The 12,462-nt window shown below is 41.7% G+C and overlaps 1 protein-coding gene across 4 annotated transcripts in view; it reads left to right on the forward strand.

Annotated features, from left to right (window-relative positions):
* AJAP1 (adherens junctions associated protein 1) overlaps window positions 1-12,462 on the forward strand; it is a 325,451-nt gene that overhangs the window by 230,938 nt on the left and 82,051 nt on the right. For all 4 annotated transcript variants that reach the window (XM_088447727.1, XM_088447729.1, XM_088447728.1 and 1 more), the window contains one exon: window positions 10,282-10,369. In XM_088447727.1, the coding sequence (XP_088303853.1) occupies window positions 10,282-10,369 (88 nt within the window). The remainder of the gene's footprint in view (window positions 1-10,281; window positions 10,370-12,462) is intronic.

Raw genomic sequence — 12,462 nt, forward strand, 5'->3', positions numbered from 1 at the left:
ATGGCTATCCTTAAAGCCTGGACTGTTAGTGCGCCTTGAGGACCGTGGTTGGGAACCCCTGGTCTATTGGTAGGGTTGGGTACGGGATGCCGGTCAGAATCATGATGCCAGCATCCTGAAAGTGTTACAATCCTGTTGCCTACAGGTAAGTACCCCTACCCTAACCCTGTCCCTAACCCTCCCTCCCAGTACCCTAAACCTAACCTCGCCCCGTAGTGCTTAAACTTAATCCTCCACCTCTAGTGCCTAACCATAATCCTCCCCTAACCCTACTACTTACAGTCGGGATTCTGGTGCCGGGTTTGTAACTGGTGTCAGCATCCGCACACACAGTAATACTGATTGGTACATCCTTTTACTCCGCCATCGGTCGCACCAAAGAAACATGCACCGGCTCTATGGCAGGTGCAGTTTCTCCATCTGACTATGGTCTCCTATGCCTGTGGCTGCGCATCTGTGTATGCAGCCACTTTCACTGATACGCCCGTGACACTCCCACAACTGGCCAACTGAAGAAACCATTTTTGCGTGCATTTCTAGCCATCTCCCAGTCACTGCCCAGGAACCTCATCACTTTTCTAATACCTTTCGTCTTGATCGCAACAGTGACTTTGCACGTACTGTACTCTCTGTGTAACACAAGCGCCGCAGGAGCGTTAAGGAATTTTGATGCATGCGTAGCTGCAAATAATCGCTCAACCATGTGAACATCGGCTTTGCAGCTCTGAATCAGACACCATGTTTCAAGCAGTCCAGCGGGAAGTTATGTCTTACAATTATTCCAGACTTCACCCATCACATTTCTGAGGTCCACTTCAATCCTGGAGACGGAGCTATCTAACCCTCTGCTGTACCAGAAGACAGCTGGACATACAGTAGGTGACACAATAGACATACCACATTAAAAGCACTGGATTGTATAATCTATATTAAAGAACAGGCATATGTAGATATGTGGGCTTATACATATGCAATTAGATTTATCAAAGTTCAGGGTCCAGACAATTTATACCTGTAATCAGAGGGGGTTTGCCGGGCCTGGAGTCCCGGGCCCGAAAAGAGAACGGGGGCCTGGTGATATGAATCAGAAGATATGAATTGGGCTTCGGCAGCCTGGGAGAAAACATGCCGCCAATGGTATTTGAAATATAGCACCATCCATGAGCCATTACAGCTCATGGACCGGCAGCCAATCAGGATTGGCCACAATGGCCGCTCCTGATTGGCTACTGGCATGCGAGCTGTGATTGGCTTATGGCCAATGCCATGTTTGAAATACTGCCGGCCTCGCTGTTTCTCCCGGGCTGCCGTTGTATATCTCCACAATACTGTCTCCCAGGCCCACTGAAGAAACAAGGTAGGACTCGGAGTCCCTGCTCCATGCCCCTCCACCTGGTGCAGCTATCCTTCCCTACCCTAACCCCCTACTCCAGCCAGCCTTCCCTGTGCTCCCATAGTCCAGTCTCCCTTCTCTGCCCCTGTGCCCCCCCCCCTGTCCAGCCAGCCTTTCCCGCCCTGTGTTCTCCCCAAATCAAGCCAGCCTTCCCTTCCCTGTGCTCACCCTAAACAGCCATCCATCCCTGCCCAGCGCCCCCCTAATCCAGCCAGTCTTCTCTGCCCTGTCTCCCCTTCCCAGTCCAGCCTTCCCTGCCCTGTGCCTCCCCCCCCTAGTACACCTTGCCTTCCCTTCCCTGCCCCCCCTAGTCCCGCCAGCTCTCCCTGCCCCTGGCAATTAAGGTCCAGCCTTCCCTGCCCTGTGCACCCCCGGTCCAGCCTTCTCTGTGCCCTCCCAGTCCAGGCTTCCAGCCCTGTGTCGCCATGTCCATCCTTCCTTCACGAACCCAAACTTTGAGAATTATTAAACTGGTTTACTCACAAATTGACATCTCAACCCCCAGTGTAACTCCACCCACATTATACACAGCTCCACCCACCTCTGTGCCATCCCCCAGGGGGGCCCTGCTTATTTTGTCAGTACTGGGCCCCACGATTTCTGATGGCAGCCCTGCCTGTAATAACATATATGGTGATAATAAGGATAAACGGGTGAATTCTTTAAGGAAATTTGCATAACATGGTTGCATCAGGGTGGAAGGTTAAACATTGCCCCGACTAGTCTAAAGGGGGGTATTCACTACCAGATCTGAAAATGACTGCACGATTACGACATTGTAATCGTGCAGTCATTTGTCAGTTGTGTGATGAGCCTGCACTGAACGAGCAGATGTTCAGTGCAGGGTTATCAATCATCTGGAAACATGCTCAACCTGACGTTATCGTCAGGTTGACCAGCATGTTGGAGAGATCATAGATGTCTAAACGACCAGCGGGCACACACATCGCTGGTCGTTTTAGACATTTTTGCAAACGATTGAACGATCAAACGATCGTTATCGTTCAATCTTTCAACTTTATCTTCTAGAGGATTCCCGCCTTTAGAATCGGTTCTCCATACACTACTATGCTAGTATGGGGAGAGAGATTCATAGAAGAATGGAAACTTCTTGACTCAGTTTCACTTCTCAATTTAATTTCACCATCTGGAGAAGATGCGATATATAATGAAATATTCCGGTAGCTATTTCATTATGTACCTGAATAGAGCCCAATAGTTGTATCCAATTAACATTATGTTACTTATGCAATCTGTAGACCAAGTGAGCATAGTGATATCACAGAATTTATTTAAAACTAATTTATGATACAAATAGAATCTGTGCTGAGCAGGTAGTTTGGGGTGATAGGTTGTGCAGTTTACCCAGGAAGCAGAATTTAATTACTCTATTTCTAAAGACTCATACATTCATTTTGGTTTTGTGAATAATACATTATATTTTGTTTTAATGAAATATTCCCTTTTAAAAATAGTGCAACTGCAAAATAGCTTATCAAGTTGAATACAGACAGCTGAACAGAAATAGACCCTCAATGAGCTACTTTTTTATTAAGTCTTGTAAAATGATTAATTAAAAGTAAAAGGTCTGAAGACAACGTACAGCTGTTCATTATTTTGATTTTGTTCCTCAAATATGTTTACTCGTGTTTCAAAAATTATAACAAGTCTGTTGATGCTCAGTAACATTGGGAAAGAAAAAGTTTTTTTTATCCTAATTTCTTTATCAGAGTGTATGCATTGTATATTATTATTATTATTATTATTATTATTATTATTAATAATAATAATAATCAATAACTGTGAAATGTGAAAGAATTAAAATTACATAAATAATAAACAAACAATTAGAAAAGTGATAAAAAAATATCTATGTGAATTAAGTGGTGATTACCTTTTTCAGGGCATCACCACTTAATTCACATTTTAATTCTTTCACCTTCCATTAACACTTATTGATTTATCTTTACTCATCTATCCTTTTCACTTCACTATCACCTATTTTCCCCTTTTCGTGTGATGCCCTGGGGATGGTTCTTGGCTGGAATTTTTTGGGGTACCTTGCTTCTCGGACGTGAACCCCTTAATGTTAGGGATGCCAGTATAGAGGAGCCTTGACGATGGCCTGGCGCTTTATATATTTGCAAATGTATGTAACTAATATCTCTGAATCTCTATTATCATGTAGGATATAAGTATTTTTTGTTGATTTCGCTGCAGTGCGCTGGAGGGCAAATCCCTATTTTTCTGTGTTCAGTGTAAACCCCGGCCTTTACAAGCACCTGTGCTATGTCATTAAACTGATATGAGCGACCACCATACTTTTTGCTCCCACCCAGTACAACAGACACTCCCAATACATTATGTTCTATCATGCAAGCTCCAATCTCTCTGCACTTTGCTTTACCACTCTCTATCCAAGATATATATCTATCTATCAAGCTTAACTTGCCTCCACCCCAACCTGAACTCAACTCAGTTCCTACACAGCAGCAACTAAATGAATTTGACCTGATCCTCTGCTCAGCTTCACTTGAACCACTCATCTCTCCTATTTATACCCATTTTGCAATACTGTAGTCTCATTCTACAACATTACTCTCACCATGACCCTCCACAAATTAGCTCAAGCCACCACACCATCTTTAGCAATCCAAGTCAGAAATGGGTTCAGCACAAATGGATAGAATCTTGTTCCAAAACAGATTTCCTCCATTTCAAATGTATCATGTCATCTTACTATGATCCTCCACTCTCACTCTCTCTTGCCAAGCAAATCTTTTCTAGATCCATAATATCCAACCAGATTACCAACACTGTATACCTCTTTTCCCACCATCAACTCATTTTGTTCACCATTGCCACCACTGTACCCTCCTCCCTCACTGCTCATGACTTTGACACCATCCATCAAGAAATCTTCACAGTACATCAACTTTCTCTTTAAATCACTTTCCTATCTTCAGTTCTTTCTCCCCAAATGGTCTTCTTCTAGACTTCTCCATCACCAATGCTTGTCTGTTTCTATCTTATCTCTTTAATTTATCTATTTCCACTGGCACTTTTCCTACATATTCCAAAAACAATCCCTTGACCCTCACCTCTATCTCCAGCTACAGCCCCATTTCTCTCCTCCCCTTTGAATCAAAACGAATGAAGCCTGTTGACTCGCTATCTCTCTGCTTAGTCTCTTCTTATATTGTAGTCAGGATTTGCTCTAACTTATGTGACTGTTGATCTAATAATGGATAAGTCAAAGGTTAAATTCTCAATACTCATTCTAATTGACCTGTCTGTTACTTTTGATACCATGGACCTACTTCTTCTACTCAACACCCTTTCTCTCATGGCCTTTGCAGCACTGTTTTTTCCTGGTTCATCTCCTATCTCTCTAAATGCCTTGCTGTCATGTCATCTTCTCTATTTGTCGCGCCTTCTTTTCTTCTCTTATTGGCCCATGTTTCTGCTATGTATGCCTTTTATGACCTAATACACTCCTCCTGTGCAGATGACACACATATCTTCCTTTGCTCACCCAACTACTTTACATCTGTTTTATCCCATGTGTTCTGTCATAATCACCTGGTTGTCCCTAAATAATCTTACACTCAACATATCTGAAAATGTGCTCTTCATCTTCGACACTCTTAGTGTCACTATACCTCCTCTAGCCACCTCACAGTTGACCATGTCACAATCTCTCATTTGTCCAAACTCACTGCCTTAGTGACATTCTTGATCTTCTCTCAGTTTCACTCTACACATCCAGTCCTGTGTGCAATCTTATGGAACTCCCTACCTGGGCTGACCAGACTCTTTGAACCTTTCAATCTTTTAAACACTCTTTCAATACCCAGCTCTTCATTATAATCTCTCCCACCTCCATCTTCTTGTTCTTCCACCTCCATCTTCATGTTCTACCACCTCAAGTCCCATGTCTACTCTAAGTCCTTTTAATAGCTTTGGCCTCTCAGCCTAAACTGTAAGCTCTTGCAAGCATTTCCCTCTCTAGCACTTCATCTTCAATCTTACTGTATCTGAGCCAGGAGCGGTAGCAACTTACTGCTTCTCCAAGTCAGTCACAGGGGATAGCGATACTAAAGCCCAGGCTTGGGCTATCATTGCCACTAAATGACAAGAAAGAAAATGTAAAAAAATAGATATAAAATAACATTTAAAATCTTTCTGAATTGAGAAAATGCTATCTTGAAATGATGACCGCATGATAAGGATTGGAGTGAGATCTTATCGCTAGCACGGTGGTAAGTAGTGCTCTCACCACTGTGAATCCCTGTATAGATAAGGAGAAACCGAAAACTCTATCTGTGGTGAAAAAAAACACTCTCTTTTCCCAGAGCTAGGGCTTTTCACACTTTGATAAATGGCCCCAATAAATTGATAATTGTGGTCTGTTTTTGAACTGCAAAAAGCTTCAGTGCTTTGGCTAAAAAGCAATCCTATGGTGTTTAAACTTGTTTACCAAACAGGCCACTGAAAGAGATTTTATCATATCCGTGTCTTATTTAGAATCAAATTTGGATCAGCTAAACATCATATCTCATTTTATTCAGTTGACAAAATCGCTTTTTCGAAAATGTGTTTGGTAATAACACAGTCTGTAGAAATTATTTTATATATAGACTCAATGTTCTCAGAGATGTGTTATTAGAATTCTGAACATAAAAGAATGTCCACAAGATCATGTCAGTGATGAGAATGCTTATACAGTAATACAGTAGATAGGAAAATGAAATATATTGCCCCATGTTTGTCTACAGTATTTATGCAGGAAATCCATAGATGAAGCAATAAAAAAAAAAGAGAGAAAAATTCTTGAGAGTCAATTTGTGGAAGAGCTATTTTGGGCTTTCATCACTGATTCCGAAATTGGAAAGTAGAGACTACACAATGTGTAGAACACTTGGTATAATATCTCTATGCCATTCTCTTCTGTAATAGGATTATAGCAATATATCTGCATATCATAGAAAATCTGCTTGACAGTGATTTATTTTTCAATGTAAAAGCCATATAACATGATTGAATGTAATTGTGCTGCTTTCAAACCTCAGTTATATAATATATTACATATCTACATATATGAGCATACGATTAATGACTAAAGAGACAGAATTATTATTTTCAGATCAGCCCTTAACTCTTTCACATCCACTGATGTATCTGTTATGTCCAGGAACTACTGCTCCCAGGTAGAAATGTACGTAAAAGCAATATCATATGGGTGTCCTCTCAATAAAAACATAATATCACATTGCAGTAGCAATTTGATGACTATCAGCGATGCCCCAAGTGAACTTTGAAGGAACCAATGGTCGTCTAGTTAATCTCTTGATCGGTCAGTGCTGTAACTACTGTATTTTACCCACATTGGAAGCACATACTGCCCCCTGGTGACATGGGAGAGCACTGAATATACTCTGGGAGTTCTAGCAAAACCTTCCGGTCATCTCCTTGGGCTCAGCAGAAAGTATTACTGCTCTCTGATAGTCTATACATATATGGGAGGTGTGACCCTTGCAAGATATTATTATAAGTGTAAAGGTGCGTATAAACTAGCAGATAGTGGAACGACAGTACGATTACAACATTGTAATTGTACAGTCGTTCCTCTTCCCCTGCAGTGCCTACACTGAACAATATGTTGTTCAGTGTAGGCACCCTCCCTCATCCCTGAACATAGTCAATCTTTCGTTATCGGCAGATTGACCGTCATGTTCAGGCGATGATTGATGTCGGAAACGACCAACGGGAGCTCACATCGCTGGTCGTTTTTGACAGTTTCATGCCCGATTCATGCACGATTAATGAGCGATTGAACGATAATGATATCGTTATCGTTCAATCGCTCATTTTAATCGGCAAGTGGATACGCAGCTTTACACATACAGCATAACATAGACTTACTAAAAAGGTCACAGTAAATGTTGTGGTATTATTCTATAAATGTGGTTTAGTCTAATTTCAGGACACATGTTTTTAAAACTAGACATGTTGTATTTATGAACTTTACGTAATTTATAATTTTAGGATCACTAAGTAAAGGTACAGTGGACCTGATTAAGACTCACTCGCAAGGAAGCGTTCGCATGCAGACAGACGATGTTTGCAATCTGTGCATGTGTACGCATCGCAGTGTGCATGCACAAACCAGTGCGAGGGATTGGGAAGCGTACGCTCGCCGCGCATAGACTGCCCTGCATAATGAGTGACAGGAGCGTCTTAAGGCCGTTTCAGAGGCGTGCATAATTAACAGGCAGCATCATAGTACACGAAGTACACTGAAGTGCTCGCAGTGCTTGTGGTAGGGTATGGTCAACCACAAGCGCTGCATATGCATCCGATGGTACTCGATGGTATTGATGGTTGCATACACTTCCTGGAGATGATGTGCGCAAGTAGGCGTCTTAAGACTGGCTGGTGGGCATCTGCATACACAAAGCGATTGCTCAGAAGACATAGTGGGCGTGCTAATGCCTTGTCGTCCGATCGCCTACCTTGCCGAATTTGCATACGCATCCAGCGAGCGGGTCTGAATTGAGCCCAGTGTACCATACCTGTATGAGATTTTTAGCTGTAAATACTGGTTTGCGTGTATTATTGAGAATTAATATTTGACCCAAAATTTCAGGACTACAGTATGAAGGGTTCTAGTTAGGATGTCTCCTGCCAGATAACATAATGACCTTTGGGGCTTCCGGAGCTTCCATTTTCCCTGAACACGTATGAACTGGCAAAGGCATCATGCAGCTCAATCTAAGACTGTGTGGTCATGTGGTAAGACTCCTCTTGCCACAGGCATCCAGTACAGCCGGGGAGCTGAGTATCACTCACCTGCTTCAGTGATAATTTCATAGGAATGCAATAAGTGATAGAAAACCACTGTTATCGTCACATATTGATAAATAGGGGTGTACTGTATGTCTTCAGCAGCTATATTGAATTTTTCTTAACTTGTTTGATTAGTGTTACTGTTTTTATGTCTTTACTACCATGTGTGGGTATCACAAATATTATGTTTTATCAAAATTGTCATTAATGTTTGTACACTTAGAAGTAGAGATGTACAGTTCGGTTCTGCAGAAATCCGAATCCACCAGAATTTGGTAATTTGAGAAAGATCCGAGCCACAGTTCTGATCTGAGGAGATTCGGACAGATCTAAGTCGCGGTTCTGATCTTCCAGCGGTTCGGAATTCAGATTTAAATCTAAATTTTGACTTTAGTTTTGCAAAAATTACAAGATATTAGCTGCTTTAGAAACATTTTTGCAATTTAAAAAAAAGAAAACAGATCCAAAACCAAAATATGAAGATGAATCCAGAGCCAAAACCAAAACCATTCAGCACACATCTCTACTTAGAAACAACCTTCTAAAACCATAATGAACAGTAAGGTTAGGTACACACTGAGCGATGTGTACCCAGCCGATATGTTGGCCCAGACGGGCCGACATATAAGATCATGGGTACACATCAAAACGAATTAATGAAAGATGGAACATTACCTCATTCCGTCCTTCATTACCTGCAACAGGGCCGCTTGTGATATCGTCCGGTTGGACATACAGCACAAGCAGCCTTGGGAGAGTGCATATTGGCCATGCACACTGAGCGATGCGCCGTTATGTCACTCCGATTTGGGCGGAAACGACATATCGTGCCAACATCGTCTCAGTGTATACAGAGCTTAAGACCCCTTTCTGGCTCGTGTTAAATTTGTTTTGTGGGTTTTTTTATGCTATTGACAGCATTTCAATGCGTGTGAGGATAAACTCTATTGGATTCAATTGCCTTATAACCACTTGTGCCAGTGGTCGGGAATGGCAGCTGTGGTACAGCCTCTGTTGGATGTTTCCTTCTCTATTTCTCTTATTCATTGCAAAGGCGTCAGTGGAGTGTGATCTACTGGCACACAAGGCGGACTGCAAGCACTGTTTACCACCACATGCTCACATACCCAATTGCAATTTTCCTAGTGCCAATGGGTAACCAGCCTACAAAGCTGTTAAACAACCGTAATCGCTACCAGAAAACTATCCATTTATAGATGCTGTGATATGATTGTATTTTTTTAAGTCAACGATGTCCATGTCTTGTGTAAGCGGATCACTCATGCTTAGATTGTTGGAGTGCTTGATGCAACTTTTTAAAAATGTTTATCTTTTAGCTATAGTAAATCAATTTTTCAATAACCATGGAGCAAAGGAGTCCTTACAAAACCAGCCTGTAGCCAATGAATGCAAAGAGCATTGCAAGGGATAGACCTACTTGTTCACAATGGTGGTCCAACATGTATCCTAAAAGAAGATTAGAACACTGGAAGATGTATCAAATCTTAAATAGAGGAACAGTGGAGATGTTACCCATAGCAAGCAAACAGCTTTTAGCTATCATTTGTCAAGTACATTCTATAAAATGATAGCTAGAAGCTGATTGGTTGCGATGGTCATTGTCTCTGCTTGTCCTTCTTATAACGTTTGATACATCTCCCCCTTACAGAACAAAACCAACAGAAGGATATATACAACCAATCAGATTTTAACTCAGATTTTTCTTGGTTAGTTTAAAAAAAAAAAAGTACATTTGTGATTGGTTTTCAAGGGTTTCAGCTCCTGTCTTTCACAGTAACTTATTTAATGAGTATTTGATACAGCATATGTAGACATTTAGCCAGGTATTATGTTCTTTACAGCTTTCATAGGTATGCGCATGGATCCTTAACCATGATTTGTTTTGCAGAATCATATTCTTTGATAGAGCTTTTCACATCTAAACTGCATTTCCTGCTATTTTATCTATTGTTATTAAATCTGTTTGTTTTAGCTCATTTATCACATTCCTTTGCTTCTGTCTTTGCTTCTCTGTACAGGTCTAGCAGTACACCAGATAATTACCATCACTGTCTCCCTAATCATGGTCATTGCTGCATTGATAACAACACTCGTCTTGAAAAATTGGTAAGGATGACTTCTTCTCATTTTACACTTGATTAAAATCATTGTAGTCACAGATTGGAAGAGGGTATCACGGTGTATTCCAGGCAGTATAAATACACAGGCTTGCCATTACTAAATCAGGCTACTGTACTCTGCGGTCTAAACTTCAAATGCATTGACTCATTATTTCATTGACTGTATGCTAAAACCAATGAAATAGACACTTTTTGAATTTTCTCTGCCGTGCTCAAGTATAACGTATACTGGCCACTATTTATAAGTTGTCTGTAAACTATTAAGTCCAGATGGCACCTGATTAGGCAGCTGTTTTATCATTCAGTCAAGTGCTTCCTAGACTCCATAGTTCAGATGACAGATTTTGAATTGAGATACGTGCTCTATAAGGCACTAATGATCCTCGACAGCTGGAGGACAGAAGACGGTGGTTATAGAACAGTACGGAGGAAAACAGTAGCAGTCATAGATGTAGGATCGCCATCTTCGCCATTATAGGTAGAGCCAGATTCTCAATTAAGCAACCAAGGATCCTCACTAAGGTCCATGGGCACTGAAGTGAATGGATTTATGTATCCGAGCAATGTGTCCTTTTTTGAGGTTGCAAGGAGGTGCAACATCTCTCTACATGGATTTTCTAAGTATAAAACCAAATTTGGAGACTTAGGACGGGCTGTATTAAACAGTAAATTACGGTCAAACCTCCAAAAACTACAGTTGTTGGTGGTTTACCGCGATACTTATGTTATTCTCCGATATCTGCTGCGATGGCTGTGATGTGCCCATTATGCATCAAGCTCCAGAAAAGCTACACTTACCAGAGCTTGTGCCCAATAGCCTATGGGCATCTTACCACTATGAGCTTCCAGAGAAGGATCCCAAGGATCCCTCTCCTTCCACATGCGGCTTACACATGTGCTTGCTGCCGGCTGCTCATGCACAAGAAGACAACTGGGTCATAAACCGGAAGTTCTTTCATTCCAAGAACAGTTCTTACTGGAAGAGCTGTCTTAAGAATAAGTAATCATGCATGCAGCGTTAATAAATGCCGATATGCATGCGATAAGGGGTAGGATGTATTGCATAGTATATGCGATACATGATACATCCTGCTTTGAGGGACCTATTTATCAGAAAAGTGATAAAGGCTCCAAAACATATTGCTATTCCCAACAATTTGTTGATATTTACACATGGTTACTGGGTCCAGAAGGGCTTGATAATAGGCTCCTATAGACATAGTATAAAAAGTGATATCTTTTTTAGTTGACTGCAAGTAAATCATGTGATAAGAATTGCTCCCAGCTGTCGTGTATAGAGAGAGAACAAGTACAGCTATTGAGAATTACTATATATGTAATGGTTAGAAAGAAAAGTAATTTTGTGCCTTTTAAACAAGCAGACTTTTTAATGGCTCTTCACATGCTGTAAAAAAAGATTAATAAACATAATATTATTGAAAATTATTCATGTGCACATGCCCATTCATATGGGATTTCATTTTCTCTAATCCGTTTTATTTTTCTTCCTTTTAAGCATCCTTAAATTTGCTCTTTGATTTTGCAAAAATTCTGTAGGGAAACATAAATTATAATTTTCCTCAAAACTGTTCTCACAGACTACAGATGTGTCCTCATACACTTTTCCTTTTTTTCTTCATTTGGCACGAGATGTCGTCACGGCTGAAGCTGGCCATATACACTACAATTATCGGATCGCCCCGATAATTGTAGCGGGTGGGGGGGGCGACCGAGGGTTAAATATTGCTCGGTCGGGCATGCTGGTTGTCCAGCATGCCATCCGATGCGATATTTACCGGTGAACTGTCAGCCGCATCAAAGGCATGGCAAATTTGATGACACGGCTCGAATTTAGGAAAAGTGTATGTGCAAGGGCACCGAGAGGGGGGGGAGCGGGTACAAATTACCCAGGCCCAGGCTTCCTGAGGGGCCCGGCGGGGACCCTGGTCCGGCGCCGCGCCCCCCCTCCCTCACAGCAGAACAGCACACATACAGCGTGTGCTGAGCTGCAGTGGGAGACTGCTCATGGCTGCTGAGCAGCAGCCACAGAAGTCCCCTATGCCTGTGGGGGGAGCGATC

Source organism: Taudactylus pleione, unplaced genomic scaffold, assembly GCF_031769625.1.
Source record: "Taudactylus pleione unplaced genomic scaffold, aTauple2 ptg000437l, whole genome shotgun sequence".
NCBI classification, from domain to species: domain Eukaryota; kingdom Metazoa; phylum Chordata; class Amphibia; order Anura; family Myobatrachidae; genus Taudactylus; species Taudactylus pleione.